Source organism: Aplidium turbinatum, chromosome 2, assembly GCF_918807975.1.
Source record: "Aplidium turbinatum chromosome 2, kaAplTurb1.1, whole genome shotgun sequence".
Lineage (NCBI taxonomy): Eukaryota > Metazoa > Chordata > Ascidiacea > Aplousobranchia > Polyclinidae > Aplidium > Aplidium turbinatum.
This window is the reverse complement of record NC_137473.1, coordinates 14,157,194-14,181,950: the sequence shown is the minus strand read 5'-3', so window position 1 is coordinate 14,181,950 and position 24,757 is coordinate 14,157,194. Positions and strand designations below refer to the sequence as shown.

The 24,757-nt window shown below is 39.7% G+C and overlaps 1 protein-coding gene across 1 annotated transcript; it reads right to left on the bottom strand.

The window, feature by feature from the left end:
* Positions 1-11,395: 11,395 nt before the first annotated feature.
* Positions 11,396-24,478, bottom strand: LOC145764492 (dual oxidase maturation factor 2-like). Its single transcript, XM_082576106.1, has 7 exons — positions 24,332-24,478; positions 23,571-23,628; positions 21,541-21,675; positions 16,339-16,555; positions 14,241-14,464; positions 12,008-12,121; positions 11,396-11,844 (listed from the first exon to the last, which is right to left on the bottom strand). Exons 1-7 carry the CDS (start codon positions 24,476-24,478, stop codon positions 11,489-11,491), a joined length of 1,251 nt encoding a protein of 416 aa, XP_082432232.1. The 3' UTR covers positions 11,396-11,488.
* Between the last annotated feature and the right edge of the window lie 279 nt (positions 24,479-24,757).

The following is a 24,757-nucleotide window of genomic DNA, read 5'->3' as shown; positions in this document are numbered from 1 at the left end:
CCCCAGAGAAAGGCATCAGCACATGCACGTGCAGTAATGCTGGTCAACGGTAGGGCTTCGACCCAACGCGTGTGGCGGTCAATAACGGTGAGGAGATACGAATATCCGCTGGACTCAGGTAGTTCTCCAACAATATCAACATGGACATTCGCAAAACGTTTGTCAGGAGTAGGAAAATGAGTTAGAGGCGCCGAGACGTGCCGTTGAATTTTGGCGCGTTGACAAGAGACACATGTCTTAACCCAAGCTTTAATGTCAGCCTTCATGTCAGGCCAAACGTAGCGTTGAGCAATAAGGCGTTGTGTTGATTTGATTCCTCCGTGGTTGAGGTTGTGCAGTTTGTCAAAAACTGTTTGGCGATACGTCGTCGGCAACAGGACTCTAAAGCGTCCAGTTGAGGTATCCCCCTCGATGGAGATGCCGTGTTCAGGTAGGAGTCGTTTTTCCAACGTAAGAGAGGTAGGACTCATACGAAAGTCAGCTAAGGAGGTGTCATCGTGTTGAGCAATGGCCAGGTCACAAAAGTCGAAGTTGATACCATCTTCATAAATGGCATTGACTGCAGCGCGACTGAGACAGTCTGCGACCACGTTTTCACTACCCTTTAAGTAGCGAACATCAGTGGAGAACTCACTGACGTAGGCCAAGTAACGTAACTGTCGTGTTGTGGCTTTCGCCATCGTTGCGCTGAAAGCTGTAGCTAGCGGACGGTGATCTGTAAAGATTGTGAAATCACGTGACTCAAGGAAGTAGGAGAAATGTCGGACGGCGAGGTACATGGCTGTAAGCTCCCTGTCAAAGACACTATACTTCTGTTGAGCTGTATTAAAGAAACGAGAAAAAAACATGAGCGGCTTTGCTTCGCCATCGATGAGTTGTTGAACAACAGCGCCAGCGGCAGTATCTGACGCGCCTGTGACTAGTTGGATGGGAGCACCATGAACGGGGTGAGAGAGTAACGTGACTTTCGCGAGGCTCTGTTTCGCAGTCTCAAAAGCATGCTTCATGATGTCAGTCCAGATCAGAGGTTTCTTTGACGACTTACCAGGCGGTAAGGAAGTATACAGAGGTTGAAGGATTTCCGCACAGCGTGGTATGAACATGCGGTAGAAGTTGAGCATACCCAGGAAACATCGTAATTGTCTTACGGTGGTGGGTAAAGGAAAGTTCAGGATAGCTGAGACTTTGCCAGGAAGCGGCCGTATGCCGCTCGAGTCGAGCTGGTGTCCTAGGAACTTCAGTTCGGGTACCGCAAAGGAACATTTTTCCTTGTTGAGGATGAGACCGTAGTGGTCAAGACGTTTGAACACCTGAGATAGGTGGCGTTTGTGCTCCTCTAAGTCTCGAGAATGGACGAGGACGTCGTCAATGTAACAATAGACATAGGGAAGACCCCGCAGCACTTCATCCATGAAGCGCTGAAACGTCTGTGCGGCACCCGAGAGACCCATAGCTGTACGTTTGAAGTTGTAACTCCCCATTGGAGTCACAAGGGTCGTCTTGTGACGATCCTGTTTTGCTATGGGTATCTGGTGGTAGCTCTTCACGAGATCCAGGCTGGAGAAGATAGTGGCTCCAGAGAGGTGGTCTACAAAGTCGTGAAGATAGGGTATGCGGTAAGAGTCTTTCGTGGTTTGTTTGTTGAGCAAGCGGAAATCACCCGTGATTCTGTACCGCCCATTTGGCTTGGGTACAAGGTGTACTGGTGTACCGTATGGAGAGTTCGCCGGTTCTATAATGTCCAAGTCAAGGAGCGTCTGCAGTTCCTTGCGGAGACCCTCCAGCTTTTCTGGAGATAGTCGTCGTGCCCGTTGGCACACAGGTGGACCATTGGTAGGAATATAGTGTTCCGTTGTGTGGCGAACTGGACGGTTGAAGTTCTCCAGCTCAAAAACAGAAGGAAACTCTTCCTCTAGGAAAGCTAGTTCGGCAGGAATCTGTGCCGTGCTCGCAGAAGGTGAACAGGCATCAGAATAGAGTTGAACTTCAGAAGCATCAGTAGGTGAAGTAGACAAATCCGTATCAGGAGCAAAGTCAGTACTCGATACACAGGGATCGGCTGGGGTCGTCTGTAGGAGACGGCCGTTAACAACGTCAGGTGTTAAACAAAAATGGCGTAAGAAATCCAGTCCAAGAATGGGAAAATCTACGTCTGCAACGCGGAACGTCCACTCAAATGTGCGGTCAAACCAAGCGACAAAGTCAATGGTCTTTCGCCAAAAATGTTAACCGCAGTGTGATTAGCTGCGCGTAGACTGGATTGCGGTTCGGAAACGTCGGTATAACAACGCGGCAACAACGAAAAGGTCGATCCTGTATCAACACAAAAGTTAATGTCAGTAAGAGTGTCAAGAATCATGAAAAGAGCGGAATGTGTCGTAGGTCCTGCGGAGCCGAGGCTGCCCACTCGTCCATCCCTCGGCGTTATTCGTTTTTTGGCTTGCCTCTTGGGACCCAAGAGCAAGGTTTTTCACAGCGATGTGCCTTATTACCATATGTGAGGTGGTAATAGCATAAAACACGCCTTAAGTCATTGGACCTCGGTTTGGGTTTGAAGTCGGTGGAGTCCGTAATTTTCGGAGTAGAGGTACTCGGCTCCGAGCGCCTAAAATTCGCAGGCGAGCTCAGTGTAGACATCGAGGTTGTACATGAACGAGAGTCAGAGGAAGCAGTAATGGAGGTTTGGAGCTCCTCCAGGCGGTCCGCGAGTGAAGAAATGCGGTTCTCCAAGTGGAAGTTAATTTCTGGCTGTTTATTGGTATCTTGCGTGGGAGCAGAATTAGATGGCTCTCCCGCAGCAATGATGTCATCTGCTCGTTCGGCGAGCGTTTGAAGATCGTCACCCTTACAGATGGTTAAAAGTTGTCGCACTCCAGGAGGAAGACGGTCAAGAAAAACTATGCGAAGGAGAGGAAAAAAATTCTCAGGAACACGACCGTTTATAGCAACTAACTGACGTAAACGCTTTAAGAGCTCGGTCGGCTTAAGGCCTCGATCTTTGTTACCATGTAAGAACTCGTGAAGTCTCTCCGTAGAAGACTTCATATTCTCGGCAGTGATCAAAGTTTTAAAATTTTCATACGGTAAATCACAATGTACACAATTATCCAAAATTTCTGTCATATCAGCCAATTGCTTAGGATCAAATTTTTGTACGATGCAATCGAACTTATCACGTGAGCTCATGTCAGGGTGCTGCATGAACGCAGATTCACACAATGATAACCATAATTGCACATTGCTATGAGTAAACACAGGTAATTTAAGTTTTTTTGATACTGGTACGTTTGCCGACAAGTTCATAATATTTTGTGCAGCAGTGTGAAAAGCCTCTGTGGCGTTATTATTTGCCTTAGTATTAATGCTACGTACTACGAAATACAGTAAGGTAGTTAAAAATGACGTCACAATAGCCAAAAGTGACACTACAATAACAATAAACTCCATGTTGGTTGAATTAGGCCAAGTTAAGTTACATAAAAAAATTGTTGCAACGTTCCAAATCCAATCACGTCGGGGTCACCAATGTCGCCTTTCCGCTTATGGATGGGTTGGGGTCACCAGCTTAGCCCTTTGCTAAGCGCCACACGGTCTACGAAGCAACTGTGATGGAAGTCGCTACGGCGACGCGACCGTGTAACTGTATAACAATAACTGTGTAGCCTACTTATTACCGTATTCACTGTTCACTGGGTCCAGTAGTTTATTCCACGTTACTGTACATCCAAAGGTTGAGGGTTGTATCTCCAATATATAATCATTACTTTGATACAAGATCCGAAATAAATCGATTATGCATTTAAACATATATCCAGTGCTTGACTGTAATAAGCGACCGTTAAGCAGACGTCCAAAACGAACTAACTTTCTTTTTCAAGTTTCAGAAATAAAAAATGGCTTCTTACAAGAGAGGAACGCATCTCTCATAACGAAGAAACAAACACTGCGCTCTCACTAAATCTAACGTCACATTCCAGAACTGTGGAAGAGAGGACCAATCACGTGCTACTACGAGCTTGTCTCCCCAGTGATGCACAAAACACATTATTATTTGGGTTCCATGGAGGGGAGTACCGCGACAAAACAACAGCCTCTCAAGTCAAAAAGAAATACGGCGATTATGTGCAGTATTGGAGTAACAAACAAAATGAAATTGTTAATGCTTATTGTGGTTCATTGTTTCTGGGCCATTGCAACAGTGACCTTCTTCTGGAACACTTGGGACAGTTCATGCAAAGCCTTTCTTTAAACCCACAATTGATTTTGGGCATTGGAATGGATGGGCCAAATGTAATTTTAAGTTTTGAAAGAAAACTAAAGGTGTATTTGGAAGAAACGTTGCAAACTACCATGCTTAACATTGGGACCTGCACACTCCATCCAGTTCACACAGCTTTTCGAAAAGGAGTTGTTAGTTGATTGATTGATTGAATCTTTATCCTCGGACTGGGAAAGCTTCTTGCTGAGCTTAATCCTGGCAGTTTCGCATACTTGTAGAGGCTTTGAACCACTGACGTAGGCCGGTCACCGAGATTGGCAGAATGAAGTTTCCGATTGTTGAAGTGTTGTTGCCGGGGAACTATTCCATCCATTAGATGCCGCTGAATGGAGAGCAGTTGTTAAAGAAAGAAGTTGTCCAGTGCAATGCGTGAGGACTATAGTTGAATGGCAGATGTAATCGATATTGCAGCACACTATGTCACTCATCACATTGAAATTAGATGGTTATCGATGAAATATGTTGCAGTGCGTATATTAGAACAATATACCAACCTAAAGCAGAATTTCTTAAACTTCCTTCCGAAGCAGAAAAATTTTCATTTATCAAGAAAACTGCAAGGTATGAGAGCAGTGTGCAAATGCTCTGAAAGATCTAACTGAAGCATCAATTTTCGGCGGTTAGCATAAAATTTTCATAAAATTTGAGATAAAATTATAAAAAATAGGCATAAATTTTCACTCCATTTTGTCATAAATTCATAATAAAATGTAACTTTTTAAAGCGGCAACCCTGAGTTATGCATTTTGACCGAGAACAGATCTGATGAGGTGTGGAAAAAAAGTGATCAGAAATAGCATACAATTGCCTGTTCAGCGAGATAATGTTAGCTTACAGATCTTCAAAAGTTTGCTATTCATAGCCTACTGCTTAACCCAAACTTTATTGTTGCACGAGCAACAAAAAGCGACCGGCTTCGATTGCACTTTTGTTAATAAGATTCTAATCGAAATCTAAGGTGTTTGCGGCCGTGCCATATTTTAAACTGATTGCTTTGCTTCGGTATCATACACGTTATAACTTAAGTTATAACGTCCGCGTTTTGTCGCTTCTACCTTTTTCTAAACTTTTGCTATGTTTGGCATAGGCCTATGTTGTTTTTTCGTTTTGATTGTCAGAAATAAAAACAAACTGAAATGCTCCCCGGTCATAAACGTCTGCTGACCAATGGTGCCACTGCTAGTGTTTTTCCACTAGATCTAGTGTTTTTGGATTGCATCTAGTGTTCTAGTGTTTTTTTTTTGCTACCGTATCTGTGTTTTTTAGCGATTTAGCGCTATGTTGGTGTGCATCACTTTGGACAGTGTTCAAAGTAGCCTTACCTATTGTTTTGTTTGGCTGCATCAATGTGTTTGTAGGGCTTTTCAAAGTGGACAACGAGTTTTTTGTCCGGTTACACCCAATGATGACCAAATTTGAGATATTTAGCATGAATAATTTAAAAAATACACGCAAATAACTGTGAAAAGTGTTCAAAGTAGTCCCATTTTATCGTACGCTTAGTCGCTTACATTTCGGCTGTGGATTATATTGGTAAATGACGAGGGACCATTTTATTGTGCTCCTGCAACCTTTCCACTCGGGCTTTGAAGGTAAAACACAAGGGCCTTATCCAAACAGGTTATTTGTGCAGATTAAATTGCCATTTGAATTTGACTTGCTACCCCTGTTTATTACAATATAGCCTAACTACAAAGAGCTTGAGCAAAGATGTTATAGACAAAGCTCTGCACAAAAGATATAGCCTAGTAGGCCTACCAGTACTTCAACAATGTAGCCTAATTGTTTCTCTGGGCAAGAAACTTTACGATAATTGCCTCTACCTATAGTGATCGATTTCGAGTAATGGGTAGTAGTGATGCAAGCCGCGCCGTGCCGCGCCGCGTACGCGGCCGCTTTTGACTTTTTCGCAGCGTGCCGCGCCGCGTGGAAGGTTGAAATGATAAAGCCGCGCCGCTTGCCGCGTAAACTTTCAAGAAATTAAACTTTCGTAAACTTTCAAGAAATTAAATTTTCGTCAACGTAAACTTTCAACTTTTCAAGAAAATCAGTTATGAAACTTCAAATTTAAATTGGAAACACGAGTCAGTTTTTTTCCTTCGGAAACCCTAAGCTGGAAAGCTATGCAAATGCAAATTGCAAATTGCGAATAGCTTGCAGTTGCAGTTGACACTGTTGACAGGGTTTTGGGGCTGGCTTGTCAGGAAAGCAGTACGAATGTTTTTGGTTAATAGCCTAGTTGATAAGCTCAGCTCCCCGTTACCAGGCTATAGGCCTAGTGCAATTACCGCATTAGTTACTATAGCAGTTAGCCCTGTGAGTTCAGGCTATAAGTTTTACTCTTGTGTGTGTAGTTCATATAGCCACTGACATTAAAATTGCATTATTGCTTACAAAAAGTGTTCAAAGGTCCTGGTACTGGATCCAGGAACATTCTATTTGTCTTAGTTTGTATTATGTCTTAGAACTTAGATGCATTGCTGATAAGAGAATATGATTTTTGCTATTTGTTTTTTGGGTTTTGTGGCCATGCTAACTACTGATATATAGCCTACTACATAATTTTTCATTCAGGCACGTTTTAAACCTTTCAAGGTTTTGCCACCTTTTCCTGTTCGTTAACGTGCTTTGAAATTTTAACGTGCTTTGAAATTTTAATAAAATTTAGTTCTATTACTGTCAACGCATACTTTTTAATGTCTGAGCTGTTTGCATTTTTTTTATCAAACTTTCCAAATTTTGAATAAGTTGAAAGAATGTTTTCAATGGGCAAAGACATATTGAAACCAAAACGCAGCAAAAGGTCAGATGAACACTTTCAGATGCTTGTGTTTCTTCGTAGAAATTCAAAATAAAACTTGTTTGTTTCGAGTGGTTTATACCGTGTGAATGTTTGGCACCTAGCAAACAAAATGAGTTTACGCTAGTGTATGCGCTGATGCTGACGCCGCCAACTTTTTTTACAAGTTACGTGGACGCCTACGGCGTATGGTTTTTTGAACGTTTGCGTTAACACTGACGGCGTCAATATTTTTTGTATGCGCGTACATCACTGGTGGCAACATTGCTGACAGAGCGATCGGCGTCTAGTTTGCATTACGCGAATAACTGAATTTCATTGGCCGCATCATCAACAACCTCACTGGGCGCTCAGAAAACTCCCCTCGTCAGTGCCCCATTTCTGCTAATGCCATCGCTTCCCAGCTAGTGCAGAACGGGGTTTACAAGACAAAGGACCGCAAGGCATCCCGCCTTGTTGCCAAGGAAGTATCTGCCCTTCGGCGAGTGGAAACACCACAAGAGGAAGCAATCTCTGGAGACTTCACTCCAGAGGAATTCGCCACCGCCCTCCACCTAGTGAAACCACACAAGTCTCCTGGGCCGGATAAGATCTGCCCTGGGTTTGTGCTCCATGCTGGCCATGCCCTCCTGGTTACGTAGATTCCTCTCTTCCTGCCTGCACCACTTCACAATCCCAAAAATCTGGAGAAGAGGTTTAGTAGTTGCGATCCCTAAGCCTCACAAGCCACCAGAGGACCCAAGGAGTTATCGTCCGATATTCCTCCTCTGTGTTCCTTTCAAGATCCTCGAAAGACTGATCTACGCACGCGTTAACCCAATCATCGACCCGCTCTTTCCAAAAGAGCAAGCTGGGTTTCGGCGCGGAAAATCCACTGTAGATCAGGTCACACTCTTAACCCAAGACATCGAGGATTGCTTTGAGGCAAAAAAGAAGGCCGGCGCTGTCTTTTTAGATCTTACAGCTGCCTATGACACCGTATGGCATCGCGCCTTACTTGCAAGCTGCTTCGCCTGCTTCCTGATCGACATATGATTCATATGATTATGGAACTTGTCAGGAATCGAAGCTTCACTCTCACCACCAGTAGCTCACGGCAAAGCAGACTGAGACGCCTGAAAAACGGCGTCCCACAAGGATCGGTCCTGGCTCCACTTCTTTTCAACATCTACACCCACGACCTGCCAAGCACGGTCTCCGCAAAATATGCTTATGCGGACGACCTGGCAATTCTCCACTCCACAACGTCGTGGGAAAATCTAGAAGACACCTTGAGCCAGGACATGAAAACTCTCTCAGCCTATCTCCAGAACTGGCGACTGAAACTCAGCAAAACCAAAACTGTGGCAGGAGCTTTCCACCTCCATAATCGGGAAGCTGATCGTGAGCTACACGTCCAGAACAACGGAAAATCTCTGTCCTTCTGCCCCGAACCAAGATATTTTGGGGTGACACTGGACAGATCGCTCACATACCGCTACCATTTGGTGTCACTGCGCAAGAAACTCACATCCCGCGCTGCGCTACTCAAGCGCCTGGCAAACTCTAGCTGGGGGGCGAGGGCTGACACTTTGTGTATAACAGCCTTAGCCCTTGTCTACTCTTCAACAGAGTACTGTGCACCTGTGTGGTGCCGCAGTGCTCACTGCCATAACATCGCCACTGCCATAAGCAGCGCCCTGCGCACAGTGACCGGATGCCTGCGTCCCACACCATTGGACAATCTCCCCATTCTCGCTGGCATCCAACCCTCTGAGCTTCGTCGCGAAGAAGCCACTCTGTCTCTCGGTCGACGGGCACTGGAGCCTAACCATCTTCTCCACCACAAGATCTCTGCTCTCCCAAACGAGCACCCCGTCGACTAAAATCAAGACACCCATTCGTGCCAGCCGCTCCACTTCTTATCAACGAAGCTGGTGTACAAGACATCTCTGCGGCTGCTTGGGCGGACCATAAATGACCATAATGGACCATAATGGAGTTCTGAATGGAAGTCAACCGCCACCAGACTCTATTCGTTCATCCCCGACGCCGACACACGCTCCATCGGTCTAACACTGCCAAGACAGGCATGGGTGCGCTTCAACCGTCTCCGTACGGGCGTCGGGCTTTTCCGCTCAACCATGCACCAATTGGGAATGGCCTCTTCCTCCTCTTGTGAATGTGGTGCCGAGGAACAGACCGCAGACCACATCATCAATGACTGCTCCATCTTGAAGCCACCTAACGGAGTGGAAGGTCTGCGTGTCATGGATGATGAAACCAAAGACTGGCTGCTCTCTAGTAGCCTTCCAGTGTAGTCCGGGAACATTGTGAATCTGGGGTGGTAAAAGGATAGACCCTCGGCCCCAGACGCTCACACGACGACGAGACGACGATTGGCTGCTGTATAAAATTGGTAAACACATAGGGAGTAGGTCGTTTCAGTTGCATATATATAGGCCTTCGGTAGAGAGTTTGTCTTGTTGAACCATAGGCATACGAAGCCGAGCAACGTGATCAAGTTTAACATCTTCAAGTTTATTACATTTACATAAACATAAAACTACGCAACAAATTAAGTGTCGAAAATATTAAAAGCTTTTTTGGATACGAAACTGAAAGATAAACCCGAAGAAGACGATTTTAGCAACTTTTTTGATGTACCATTCTTGGGAAAAGATTCGGTAAGATTTTCAAAAAATCTAGCTAAAATTGTCAAAAAGAAATTTGATTGTGACATTTACCCTATATATAGAACGTTCAAAGTAGGCATATATTTTTAGCTGAAGTCGCCTACGCCCTTTGCTCTATGTTCTAATGTCGTTTATAAATTCAGTTGTTTGCGTGATGCAAGCCTGACATACATCGGTATGCCAACAAGACATTTATCGACTAGAGCTGGGGAACACCTGAATTTGAATTCTATACAGAAAAGCGCAATTAAAGATCACATTTTCTCATGTACAGAATGCCAAAATAACGTTTCTATCAAACAGTTTGAGATCATGTCCAGAGGCAGGTCTGAGTATCAAACTAAGATCTTGGAAGCCTTGTACATAAAACGTCACAATCCACTTTTGAATAGACAATTGTTTGCTTGCGGCTCGTCTTTCTTGTTCTCTGTATTTTAAAATTAGTTTTTTCGCACCTTGCCTTTCTACCATATCATGTGATTTGTTTAACACCTTTTGATGCAGTTACCTTTGATTCTCGTGGAGCCTATATCGTTGAGTTTGAGCTAGTCAGAAGTACTGTGCAGTTTTTGTCTTTTTCTGTTTATAGATTTTGTTAACAATTGTATTTTTTCAGATGTAGTTATAAGTTGTATGTATAGTATTCCTGAAGAGGACATCTTGTGATGTCGAAAACGTTCGATACTTAATTTGTTGCGTAGTTTTATGTTTATGTAAATGTAATAAACTTAAAGATGTTAAACTTGATCACGTTGCTCGGCTTCGTATGCCTATGGTTCAATATAATAGGCCTACGGCAATCAAAAACAATAAGCGGGCAGAAGTAAATCAGCATTGTGTTAAGAAACGTAAGTAACCTAAACTTGTCGTAAAAGAAATGCATACAGACCAGTGACGTAGCCTAGCTAGAAAGAAATTTTAGGGTGGTAAAAGCAACTGTGGGGGGCGGGGGAAAGCATTTTAGCATTTGGAATAAAAAGTATGTTTGAACATATAGCTACTGCAATGCAGCCAAACATTTATGAAACCTCATTCAACATGTAACAACCTGCAAATTATTTAAAAAGGTTGTCATATAGCATTAAAAACCTAATTTTTGCTCCTCCAACCTCTCCATGGCTACGTCCCTAATATATAGACTACACCAGGGCTACTCAACTGGCGGACCGCGGTTCGAATCCAGACTTTCTGGGTGTTGATGGTCGACCTTGAGCTTTTGGAAGAATAACCTCATTGCCACGTTTCATGGCTTCTTTAAACAGATTTTTACTGGAAGGAAGCAATTTTTACTGTGATTATCCTAGTTGCTGGAGTCTCCCAGACACCCTAACGCTTTCTCAGAAATCCAATTCGAGTTACATTTTACCTAAAAAAGTGGTTTGGTACAGATAATTTAACTTTCGTGGTTGCGTGGGAAATAACTTATTTACCGGACCGCTAAAAATATTCAACTTGTCAAACTGGACCTTTGTTAACATTAGTTGAGAAACCCTGAACTACATGGTCTGCAGAAAAATAATAAGTTTTCCAAGTAGGTTATCTGTCTCATGTAGTAAACAACACAAGTAAAACCAAAACTTGGGTGTGTTTCTTTGGAAAAGTATATTCCAGAATCATAGACTTGTACAGGTTCCAGCCTTTTACATATCACACGCTAGGCTATAACAGAAATACGCGAAGAAGTAAAATCTTGAAATACGGCAAGCCACAAAGATAAAAATAATAATAAAAATGTTACATCTGCACATCCTCAACGGAAGTAAGGTCAGAATGAGTTGCTGATTGACTTGAAGAAAAAAAATTAGGCGGAAAGGACACCTCACTTCCATTTCTACCTTTGAAGTTTATCCGACTAGTGAGGTCACTTTGCTGATGACTCATAGTTTCAGCGGTAGTTTTTAATGTCTTTTGTGCTTTTGCATTTTTTCCATATTTTCTTGGCAGTTGCTCGGAAAAGCGAAGATGGTTTTTTATAGCAGTTTCCTCCTCATCGTTATTATTGCTCTCAAAGCTATAGTTTACACTTCCTTTGTCAAGTTGAATTGAAGACGATCGCCGCGAAGCAATGGACCAATTGTCCAGGTCAGTGACTGCAATTAATAGAAAAATAGAGTGTATTGCACAGTAGCAAATTAGAAATAGGCTACACTTTGAATTACTAAAATAGTTTTTAAAGCTGATTTGTTCCAGTTTCGTATATATACATCAAAAAGCGCAGAATATTTATGATTTATGGCTCAATAAATAACTTACCATAAAGCGCATCTTCATCATTCTTTTTCTTTTTGTTGAAAAATCTTGCCAGAGCTTTGTAGCAACATTGATCAGCCACACAAATTGCAAATCCAAGAACAATCGACAATCCTCCTGGAATAAAATAACATGTAGGCCTATTTTATTGTAGCAACAGTATTGAAGTAAAATTGTAGTAACAGAAAAAGGAAATCATTGAGTAACGAAGCAAATTAGTTGCAAAATACTTTGCAACCACAAAGCAACGTTGCAGAAAAACAACAGCACGGCATTGCAAGTTGCGACTGTGAATGATGACACAACAGTGGGAAACGGATTGAACCTGTCCGTCATGCGTAAACCAGACGATTCATTGGCCATTGCATCATCAACCGAAACTTAGGGGAAGGTCGGGTTAGTTGAGCCACTGGGTTAGCTGATCCACCCCTTTTAATTCTTAAATGTGGTGAGGTAACTACATTTTTTCATCACGTGATCTTACAGTTTCTCATCGCGTGGTCTCCCATCTGGTTTGAGTTGACGATTGATATTATATATGGTGCTGAAGTTAAAAAGTTGTGTTTTGACCTTGGAAAGTAGATTTTGAAAACAGAGGTATGTCCAACAATATTTTTTTATGCTTGGTTACTGAGACAGTTTCATTTCATTTGTTTGGTAGCTTACCAAACAAGCTATGTTCTGAATAAAAAGCGGCATAGTGTGCCATGAAGTTTTGCTGTAGTTTTATCATTTTCATGGCGGTATAGTTAAGGTGTTAGTTGAGCTAGTGTAAAAAGGGCGTTATAATGCTTACAATACCGCTACACACCTTACATAGATTGCAGCCGTTGGATAAGTTTGTTTACGATTTAATAAATCTCTTTGAACTACATAAAACTCAACAAAGGTAGCCTACATAAACTTGGTCAAGCTTTAATGAAATGGTGTTATTTGGATGCCGTAGCAATACCTTCATTATTTGATGTGTACATTGAGTTACGAGCGACTCTTGGAACAATTTGTTAACCTGTTTTCATATATTGATATTATTACTTTAAACGTGGTTAAATTTGTGTTTTCAAAAATAATAAATGAAGCTCAACTAACCCCAGTCTGTGGCTCAACTAACCCTTACCGTTGTGTTAGTTGAGCCATATGACTACTAGTTTTTAAACACCTCTGGACCCGGTTGTCATCCTTCGATAAGGCCGTACTTCCTACAAATATTGTTTGATATACCCAGAAGGTAGAGCACTGTAAATGAAGAAATAAAAGCAACTCATATGAAAAAAATTGCAAAAATGCAAAAAGTGGCTCAACTAACCCGACCTTTCCCCTACCCTGTCAGGCCTACGACTAATTAATTGACGGAAAGTATCCAAAATGGGAAGGTTAAAAAAATTGAATCTTTCTAAGTTAACAGAACGTTTTTCAATATCAACGCTTGCTCTATCTATAAACAAAATTAAACGTTTTAGAGTGGAGGTGTATTGCCAACTTAGTTTAGTGCAAGTGAGATTGAAACTAGGTAGGCCATAACTCATACAAGAGAACTTAACTGTTACAAGCACATAGCATCAAGTCAAGTTACTTTTGTTTCAACAGATCAGACATGTCAAAAATGTTGGAGTTTAGGTAAGCTATATTGCAATAGACAATAGCAGTAGAAAACAAAAGAAATCAAATAATTCACTGTCTTGCAGTAATATTTTGACCCCCCCCCCATGTTGAAGGTCTGGCGGCACCACTGAGGCGTAACTACACCAGAAACAACCTGGAGTCTTAAAACAGTTGAGTTTAAATCGAGATATTATTGTAGGCGCTGCTGAAAGTTATTCCGGCAGGCTACAAAAAATTGACAACACTGCTTAGCGTTTTGCAACATTTAGAAATTAAATAGCCTACTTGGGAAAGTCTCAGTAAAGTGTCACCACATTGCTATTGGCTGAGGCTATACGGTAGCCTATAAGTTGTAGGTTAATAACTATAACCAATATCATAACCAGTTTGCTACATGTGAGGGGAATTCATTTCACTAGACTAGAGAGGAGACAAAGCTAAGTAAACAGTTACAAGCCTAGATGGGTAGCCTATATTATATTGAAAACATGCTTCTTAACATAATCAGCTTGAATTTTCAGGGTGGAAAATTTTTAAGAGAGTTTTACCCTTTGGAATTGATCTAGCTGGGATCTTGCAAACAATTAAGCTTAGCATATAACTTCAATATTTTTGCAGGTTAAACATTACCCACCTATGAGCAAGCATAACCAAAAGCACCATCCATAAACTGGTCTAAGAACGGCCGAATTGTAGTAGCCAAGGCGAATTTCTAAATGGCAACCAACGTGACCCACGCTATAGAAAGATAAGTTAGCTCCGACCAGTAGGAAACCGGTGAAGGACATCATCAAACCTCCATATCGAAGAACAGCGTGAAATAAGAGATTTGTGAAGACCCACGTGGCGAAAGCAGACCTAAATAATATATGCTAGTTATAAGTTTGCCATTTGCATGGTAGGATATACTTCATTGTAGGCCTCGAGGCGTGTTGACAGATGATAATTGTCTAATTACCAGGATTGTCTGACACGTAGCCTAATCACTGTAAGCCTATGCTCTGAGGAGCCCGAAATCGCACAAACCGTCCCGATACCATCGGTAGCTCATTCAGATGTAGTCTATGCAGCTAATGTACTCTTATGTAGAAAAACTATTGATGGTCTATTGAGAAAAAATGTGTATAATTTTCTACCACGCTGCTCAGACTTCGAAAATAATCTGATTTGTGTCATGCTAAATACTGATGTCTATGATCAAAATGTCATGATGTTGCTTGTAAATTGTTGCACAAGGAAGATTGAGATGTTTGTAGACGTGTATTTTTCCTCACTTTGTTTTTTCTTTTGTTTTTTTCATGTATTTCCATAAAATGGATGTGTAACATGTGTGCATATCTGAAGCCAATCAATAAATAAATAAATAACAATGAAATAATTTACAGCCAACAACACTTCCACAGCAAGCGGAAATTTTAAACTGTGAAACTCGGTGACCGAGTTTGCGTCAGTGATTTCCAGTCATGCTACCGGGAATCAAACTAAGTCTTAAAGACATTTCTAGGACAAAGATTCCTGCAAAGATGCAATTAAAATAAAAGCAAAAAACTGCTTATAAACAGCCTAACCTACATCCAATTAAGACTAGGGTATTTGGGTTATATTCATATCATAATAGACTCCAAAACACTTTCCCGACAAAATACATTTTCTCTACTCCGAAACTGGAAGGTTTGGCTTAGTGAAGTCGCTCTTGTGGAAACTGTTTTTGTTTCCCAGTTCAGTATTTTCTGCAAATTTCTTTGAAGTGTTTCTTGGTGTCACATTTCGATCTCTTGCACCTCTAAACGTTTGCCATTCGAGTCTTCCACTGTAGCCTACCTTTGTGACCTTTGTCTTATGATTGAACGAAACTGTATTTCCAACGTGTTAGTCAAATCAAACAACAAACTTAACTGAACGTGAACCTATTGTCTTCAACACCATTTAAAATTGCGTCGATTACTGTAGATCTTAAATCCTTCTAGTTATTTCAAAAGCTGATTTGTCAAGAGGTGAAGAAACATATCAGCCAAGTTGTCATCTGATAGAAGATTGATTTCTTCTAATCAAACAACTCTTGCATCATTATTCTGCAGTGCTATGTTTCAATATCCATCCATTGCTTTGACAAAAAACAACTTAAATTGTATTATCCTTTGCTCCAAACTAAACTATACGCCAGGGTTACTCAACTAATGTTAACAAAGGTCAAGTTTGACAAGTTGAATGTTTTTGGCGGTCCGGTGGTCCGATGGAAGTTATTTCATACGCAGCCACAAAAGTTAAACTGTCAGGAGCAATACCGAACCATTTTTTTTTTCAGGTAAAATGTAACTCGACTTGGATGTTTGGCAAAGTGTTGGAGAGTATGGAGGCGAAGTCCCCAGCTACAAAGATTATCACAGAAAAATTGCTTCCAGTATAAATCTGTTTAAAGAGGTCCTAAAACGTTGCAATGAGGTTATTTTTGCTCGAGCCCGAGGTCCACCATCTGCACCCAGAAGGTCCGGATTCGGACCGCGGTCTGCTAGTTGAGTAGCTCTGCCATACGCCATGGCCTACGTGAGAGCCATGTGCTTTAACTGTCAAGAATAGATTAACAAGTTTTAGCATGTTGCAATAGTTCTGGAACTGTGATGGGCCTATATTAACTGCCCGTGCTGCATAACTACAAATACACACTTTAGGTTAACGTGTTACTTGCGTTTCAAACAATCAAAGCAAATAAGTAGGCCTAATAATTACTGTACCAGAGTAAATAACTGGCGTAGTGACCGGCTATCCAATATCGCCTTCCCCATAACCACATGGAGCTGACTCTACCGACACTGAAATGTTCCAGCACATTTAGAATAGGATATGGAAGACCAAACTTTAAACCACGCGCCAAGGCGGCGTCGCTCTCAAGAAAGTGAAACTCCTCACTCAACACCATGGGATTGTGGCTTTGGGGACGACTTAGATTGCCTAAAAAAAGGTGCTTTTGTTCATGTTGAATAATGACAATTAGATTATTGCAACTTGGCGACTCCACTTAAAGTGGGAATAAAACCAGATGAAGAAGATTACTGCAAAATTGATGTATGTGAAACGTATAACCTACGTAAATGTAAAGTCAATTGCATGTAAAAAGTAGCCTAACTGTAAATGTACTGTAGGCTTGCACCTGTACTGCATACAAAGCTTGTTTCATAATAAAAAAGACTACGCAAAAATAAAATAGGCTTTATATAAGAAGATAGCAATTGCTCTCCCAGTCATTTTGATGTTGCAGTAAATTGTTTTATGTATATTTTAAAACAAGTGTTTTGATAAAGTTGGGGTGAAAGTTTTATAGTTAAAATAAACTTACAACGCATCAGGAGTAAAAAGATAGGGTTTACAGGGGTAACCTAACTTGCGTAGGTCCACGGTGCAATTTACAATGAGTGTAAAATCTTGGTTTTACATTGTGGATGCTTTGGTGCATGAAACCTGTAGCATTATTGAGCTATGGGTTACGGCAGGGTTTCCAAACTTTTTTGGGCCACGGACGACTAATTTTTTGTAAACAACTTTTTAACTGCAACAAAGGTGCAACAAGTAAGATTTACGATACTGGATAGCAAAAGCTTTCGAAATCATTGTAAAGAACTGCGGCAATTATCTTTGACAGGGTACGTACTGTACAACGTATATGTGTAACTTTTTAATTTCTTGCCATGGACTACCTGTGCACTCAGTGTGCAGTCATCGCGGACTACCAATGGTCCACGGACCACAGTTTGGGAAACCCTGGGTTACGGGGTAACTTAATCTGGCAATGCGTGCAGTTGAATTGTAGGCTACAAACCTATTCGTCAAGCAATAGAATATTTCATATTCAGTTTAATAAATTTGGCATGAACAATTTGACGCATCTCTAATTTATGTAGCCTTCAAGTTATTAATTATGACGTAAGCAGATGCAGTCACTATAATAAAAAATTCAGAAAAGTTGTTATTTAAATTGTTTGTATAAATCATGTAGCTAATCATTGAATATCATAAAAATTATACAATTCTTATGAGACCACAATGAACACAAAGTCGAATGGGATTTCACCAGACATCCAATCTTAAATGAGTTGCGCCGTTCTTCTCATGATTGAGATGGTGAGTCCGACACGTTAAAAGTAAAAATTAGCTAATTTCCGACGTTTCCTCATCCCTCTTGGCTCACTTTATTAATTAGTTGAAACAGCTATTCTGTACCTGTCTAGCGTGAATAACACAATATAGAAACAAAAACACATTGAACAGAAAACTAGAAGTGTAAGCTACAGGAAACACAAAATTTGAAGAGTAAGAAAAAAATGTTTTCTAGAAAAAGAACATCGTGCGCTGATGTGAAAGATGTGGTCCTTATAGCTTTTTGACAAAGTGAGTAATGCATATCTTACTATTGTAGTTATTTACATTGCTAGGAGCAGGGGCTACTGAATTACGGGCCACATGCTGAATCACTCCCACGACGTCAATTGATCAAGCCGATGAAAAACAAAAAAAAAGCAAACTGGCTTATCATGGTCAAGAAAACTTTAAAAAAATATCTCGTTCAACGCTTAAATTGAGTTTATCTTTAGGTAAAGGGTTCTTAAATTATCGGCCGAGATCTGAAGTTGGATTGCGTAGCCATTTGAGTCGGGCCTCTGAGAATTTGGTAGCCAAATGGTAAATAACTAAATGCAGAGCATTCCTTCTCTATTGCAAGTATTGAACAGAATGAATGCGGCCGGAGTTTGTCTATCATTTAATTCTCTTACTGCAGTGGTTCCCAACCTTCCTGTTGTCACGGACCCTTTTAGACAAAAAATTCTGCAACCCCTACCTAAATTTTGCCTGAAACTCAATTAACATACTATTGACTCTTGTAATAATTATGCTATTCAACTACTGTACTGTGTCATATTGCATTGCCGCTATGACTCCTGCGGCAAATATCACGTTAAACAGTTGCTCAAAGAAGAAAATGAATAAATTGTTTAAGAAATGTCAGCAGTATTTGAGTATTAAGGTGACCCAAAATGCCATGCCGAAATTTTTTTCAACGTAAGCAAATTTAATGAGAAGGCTGTTGTTGCCTTTCCTGAACTAAACGACTGAACTTTGGTTGCACCGCATGCTTTCTATTACGTAATAGACGAGCCAATCCTGATTTGACTGTAATAATTGACATGCGTTGTGGTTAGAGATGTAAAAAAACGTTTTTTTTTGTTTTTAAAAAAAACGAGCTCGTTTTTTTTGTTTTTTATCGTTTTTTTTGTTTTTTATTCGTTTTTTTTGTTTTTTTTACCTATTTTTTTATTAAATGTCACAATATGCAGCAATTAGGGTAAAATCATTGCAATAGCGTCTCTTTCAACAAAAAAATAGTCTCATAACTCGTATAACATCTTTCAAATGAGACAATATGTCTCTCAAGTCTCAACACACGAGCCATAAAGGTTTCTCATCGTCTCAAATAGTAACACAGTGTCCTATGGTTGGCACATCTCAAGTATTGTCTGTAATTTGGTTCAGCCAGTTGTTAAATGCAGTACCACACTCGTGTACAGTTTCGAAGCCACCTGGGATTTTGGTTAATGGGCATGTTACGTTAGGACCAGGTGGTCAGGGTCCTGTTTCTCTATTTCACAAAGGCACTTTTCACCAGCACACCACACCATTACCAGTACAACGTCAAGAGATTGTTCCAGTTGATGTGCATTTGGTGCAACGTGATGAAAATCACACAAGCGGTTCTCGAGTTATAAGTGAAATAACCTTAGCCACTAAGTGGCTTTATAGATAAGGAGCAATAGAAAAACGGCCATATCTCAAGAACCGCTCAACATATTTACATAAGTTTTAGCTCTATACCCCCATGTTTTATGGGGTGGGCTATCTGTTTATGAATATTAAAACAAGTTTTGGCTACTACTTTTTGAGCTAAAAAGAAATTAACCTCTTGTCGTTACGCACCAATAAAACCATGGTGCGTAAATTAAAAAAAAAAATAATTGGGTAGAAGAAAGATTGATGACAAGTTTGGCAAAAGCAGTGTAGTGCTAAAGTCCCAACTTTTAGCCCAAATCACATTTAAATGTAGTGAAAGATGGAAACGTTTTGATGTTTTTTTATTTTTCCTGAAGAGATTCAATAATCCTTTGTGACGTCATAGTCATGTTTGTTTTCCCTTAATCACATCATTGTGCTGTCATAGACATGTTTAAAAGAAGTATGGTTATTGGTTGCACTTAATCCATCCAATTTGAACTAGTTTGCAGAACTTTGAGACTTTAGCACTTTTTTTGTTTTTGCCTAACTTTTCGTCAATCTTTCCTCTGCCCAATAAAAAAAATTAAAGTTTGCATCATGGTTTTATTGGTGCGTAACGACAAGAGGTCAATTTCTTTTTATCTCAAAAAACAGTAGGCCTAGTTCTCAAATAAAATAAGTTTTCATCTTTGATGTTTGTTTTGTATCTTTATCCTGCATTGTGGGAATATGGGTAAAACTTTATTCTTGTCAGGAAAAGCATTATAAAGCATTTATTCACTATGTGAAGACTGAGCACTGAGCAGTGCTGAAAAACTCCACTTTAAAGGAAAAATTTCTTCATTCAAGGTTGGTAGAATGGTAGTTACTAGCAATAGTCAACATGGGTGGTGGGCATTTGAAAGGAACATTAACCTAAACCTTTTCTGACAAATGCACTAACTTTTGACAGCTAAAAATATCAGTGATAAGGTCTCTTGCATTATATGTCCCAAATAATCTGCAAGAAGCATCAATGACGAAGTGTCCAATCCAAGATCTTACAACACACGAAAAGAATACTTCTGTTTCAACATTTATAAAGCATATACATCGTTGGCAAGCTATCAGTTACAAAACATGTTTAAACAAGCTATTGGCAATAGCTTGCATTAGTAAATTACCACGTCCACAAACAAGGTAAATGTGTGTACTGAATACTGCCACCTTGTTTTGTCAAAATTTCGTCAACCCATTGAGTATGTACAAGAATAACCAGTACCGTCCACAGTATACTAACATCATAGGCTAACTTCCATAAAAGGAAAAAGAAATTAACTCATCTACATTATGTCATGTATCAAATTTCATTAATTCAATGTTTGTCAGGTCTACTGCCACAAACATGCCAGAGAATGAAGAAGAAAGCGAAACAGCATAGGTCCTCATAGGACTATGCAAGAACATATGCTGCCAAACACAAACACTTAGGAATTTCAGCACACCAATAAAACTATTTTTAGTAATTTAATGTTTTTCAAGAGCACTATAATGAAACTAAGCTGTAAATTGCAAAAAAATTGCAATTTTTTCAGAAAAATATGAAAAAAAACAAAAAAACCAAAAAAAACCAAAAAACGAGTGTTTTTTTTGGCTCAAGTTTTTTTTGAAAAAAAACACGTTTTTTTTTTAAAAAAACGGTTCGTTTTTTTCGCATTTACATCTCTAGTTGTGGTAGATGTAGTTTAAGGTCAATGTACGTAGGCCTACACACACACTGTAGGCAACAGCATAGATTTATTTTAATGCATACCGGTACAGTTTATTCTCGCGGTCTTGATACTTGACGCATTTGCATTTAAAGAGAGAAATGAAAGTAAAAAGATCGTATTTCGTTTTTTTTTTCTACAAAATTCATCATGGTAATCACGGACCCCCAAATGCTTTCTCACGGACCTCTAAGGGGTCCGCGAACCCCAGGTTGGGAACCACTGTCTTCCTGGCTATAAAAAATACTTTGTATCCTTCCTGCACTCGAGGAATAACAAAGAAATTAGGAAAGGTTAAATATTTCTTCCGCAAGCAAATTGTTCTTATTTTTCAGTCGTTTTATGTTTCAGTTTAATTTTAGTTTAAGTTTAATAGTTTTTAGTTTAATAGTAAGATATATCGAACCTTCGCAGCAAAACTCTTACCTTTCAAAGTGACATTGAATGTTACAAGCCCAATCTTCAGTCCGATTTCAAACTGCTCCATGTTTTCTGTATGTACGCAATAAGGCATTACCGCGTTTACTTTTGCCACATGCCACGATACTCCTTGAGTACAAGCTGAAACCAAAAGTGTATTATTGTTAAGATGCACTCCTGTAACTCATTCAAGATGAAAGAAATGCAATTTGTCAATAGTAGACGGCTTACAGAAATTTGGGCTCTTAAAGTGGCTTGAACATCATTTTTTTTTTGTAAAAACATCTTAATTTTTAACAAGTCGCTTACGACAGCCCCACAATAAGTAACCCCCATTGCTAATAAGCTCAGTGTACTTCGATCCAAAATTCCGGTTACTGTACTTGATTTACTATCTCGTCTCATGACCACACTCTCGCATAATTATGACAGATTGCTACCACCTTTTGTGTTTGTTCGTCAGTTGTTGCTTGTACGCAGGTCAGTGCAGTTTTATTGAATTTCAGTCATTTATTATTAACATTTCACGAATAACTGTTTTGTTTAGATGAATTAAGATATTTTCCTGAAGAGGGCAGAAAGTTTTGCCGAAAACGTTCGAAATTATGTATCTATTTCATTTCTGTATTAATTTTGAATTATGCAATTCAATGTTATTAAGTTGTTATCGATTGTCTGTCTATGGTTTTTAAAAAGTACCTCTCTACCAAAGCTATACTGTACTTGATTTATTTTTGAAATAAAAACCCCGCTTCATGAACTCACAACCCCATTAAATAAACGCAATTTTGAGCAAACGTGCTCCATATTCTGTGAAAAAGCACCGCAATTCAAGTGTCCTGCATAAATAACGACCGATTGGTTTGAAGCAAATAAACAATAACAATGCGACGCCCTAACTACAGTATATGGTAATGGTAGCCAAAGTTATTTTGCATCAAAGTAGGTTTACAGATCGGTAGGATATACAGTACATTGTAGGCTACTATATTGTATTTGTAATCAAAGCACTAATGATGCTCTACAGTAGTAGAGCGAAATGCATATGCCATAAATAGGGCTCTGCTGATTCTCCATGCACTTTTAATAAAAAAATACTATATTGCAGTGACGCAATAAATTCGGCTATTGGTAAGTAAAAAGATAATTTTTCCTCTTTCAAATGATGCCGCTTCCGTCTGAAACAACATTTATTGGCTCAAGATTGATTGATAAAATTTAACACAATGACGCACTGAAACACTTCACTTTTCTAGAGTTAATATAAAAGCTTTGCAATAAAACAACAATACAGTTCAAATGACTTTAACAAAACTAGTATAAAACACTGTCACAATGTGGTTAGCTATCAATGCACGAATTTTATTAGCATCGTAACTCAAAATTTAGTTATGATAATTTGTGCGTTAACACCACACTGTGGCACAGAAAGGTCACTATAGCCTATGGCTTGCATCCAAATTGGTTTTCAAATAACTTTTTTGAAAGTTTATTAAAACCAAAAAGAAGATGTTTTGCCGCACTTTCCTTAGACATCGCTATTTGCTAAGAATTTTTTAAATCAAAGCTAAAAATTTATTAATAAAATCTACTTTTACGCTATGTTTTGGCACAGATTTTGTTGGAAATTTAAACAGATATTTGCATACTACAAGTGCTTCGCCAAAACTTTGCTTTCGTATATTTTAATTATCTGACCAAATTAGGCATTACATTGCCAACCAGTACATCATGTTGTTTGACTTTACAAGTCTACAACATCCTATACGTAGTATGTTGGTTAAATGTTACGGGTCGGTATGTTAATTACGGTTTACTCGGGCAATAACAGTTTTATTAACCTTCTTTCTTGTGGATGTTTATTTTATGCCATGCTTGATTTTATGAGTAGGCCTACTGCCATACTATTTCAAACGCTTTGTTGGTGCCGTGCGGTCTGTCAGACACGCTTGCAATAATAAAAAAACGATATGTAACGCAAACATGCTTAATTCAAAAAAAGCAATCTAATTATTTATTTTATCTAGTGATCATACCTATAATTGAGGCTCCAATGATCAAGCTGGTTGTCCAACGAAATAAAAAGAAGATTCTCTGAAAAAATAAAAAATTGTGTAATGGAAGAAAATACTTAAGTTTGTGTCGAAACAACTTTGTTTTTGTATTAGATTTTCGTTTATTGCATGGCTAACTTTTTTTCAAATGTAGACAAAGAAAACTTGCAATGTAAAATTGTCCCACAGAAAACAAGAAACGCATACGAGCCTACAATAAGTAAGCTTTCTATTTTATAAGGCCACCGCAATAAGTGCGGTGGGTTAATAAAAATTTCACAGAGATGCTAATTGAAACCAATAGCTCAGTTGGTCAGCGTGACTTTGTGAACGGAGAAGTTTCAAGACCAAGCGGCGCTGGTTCGACTCTGGGTGTGCGCTTGAGCAACGCATTCTAAGGACTGCTCTCCATCCAGTGGCACCTAATCGATGGAATAATTCCCGGCAACAACACTTCAACAATCGGAAACTTCACTTTGTCAATCTCGGTAACCGGCCCTGCGTCAAAAGCCTCTACAAGTATGCAAAGCTAATCAGAAATAACCTATCAAGGCTTTGTCAGTCCGACAATAAAGATTCAAAAACCAAACCACTTTTAAAAGTATATCCTTCGTTGCAACGTTACTCTACAATCTACATCACGACAGAATCAACGCAGTTGCCCAACACGAGCTAAGCATTGCGGCATAAAGAATGTAGAATTAGCTCATATAAACTGCAATAAAGGCAATACAGTTACTTACAGATTTCCCTCTTACTCCTGGAAGCACCAACAACAGACCAATCAAAATAGCAACCGCAGCGTAACCGAGATAAAGTTGATTTAATTCGACCAGGGCTGATGAAGGTCTGTCGGAATAAAATGGCGCAAAACCATCTCTTAAAGTCATTGTGGGTTAAGTAGTTACAAAACAAGAAAAAATATACAAACAGCCTAAAACTTCTGAAATAAAGAAATATATATGAAAGCACTGATAGGAATTTAGGTGGCCTATCACAAACGGATGACTCCAAGCAAGAAATAATTTGAAAAGGGAATCTCTATCAAAGTAAGATCCTTGAAACCCTTGATTGATTGATTGATTGATTGAATTTTTATCCTCGGACTGGGAAAGCTTCTTGCAGAGCTTAATCCTGGCAGTGTCGCATACTCGTAGAGGCTTTGAAAA

Excerpts from the sequence above, each read along its gene's own strand:
- LOC145764492 (XM_082576106.1), bottom strand. The coding sequence starts at position 24,478 with ATGACTTTAAGAGATGGTTTTGCGCCATTTTATTCCGACAGACCTTCA. Across the intron at positions 14,465-16,338 it reads TACGCCAGTTATTTACTCTG|GTCTGCTTTCGCCACGTGGG; the intron begins GTACAGTAATTA and ends TATATTATTTAG. Across the intron at positions 12,122-14,240 it reads TTGGTTATGCTTGCTCATAG|GAGGATTGTCGATTGTTCTT; the intron begins GTGGGTAATGTT and ends ATTTTATTCCAG.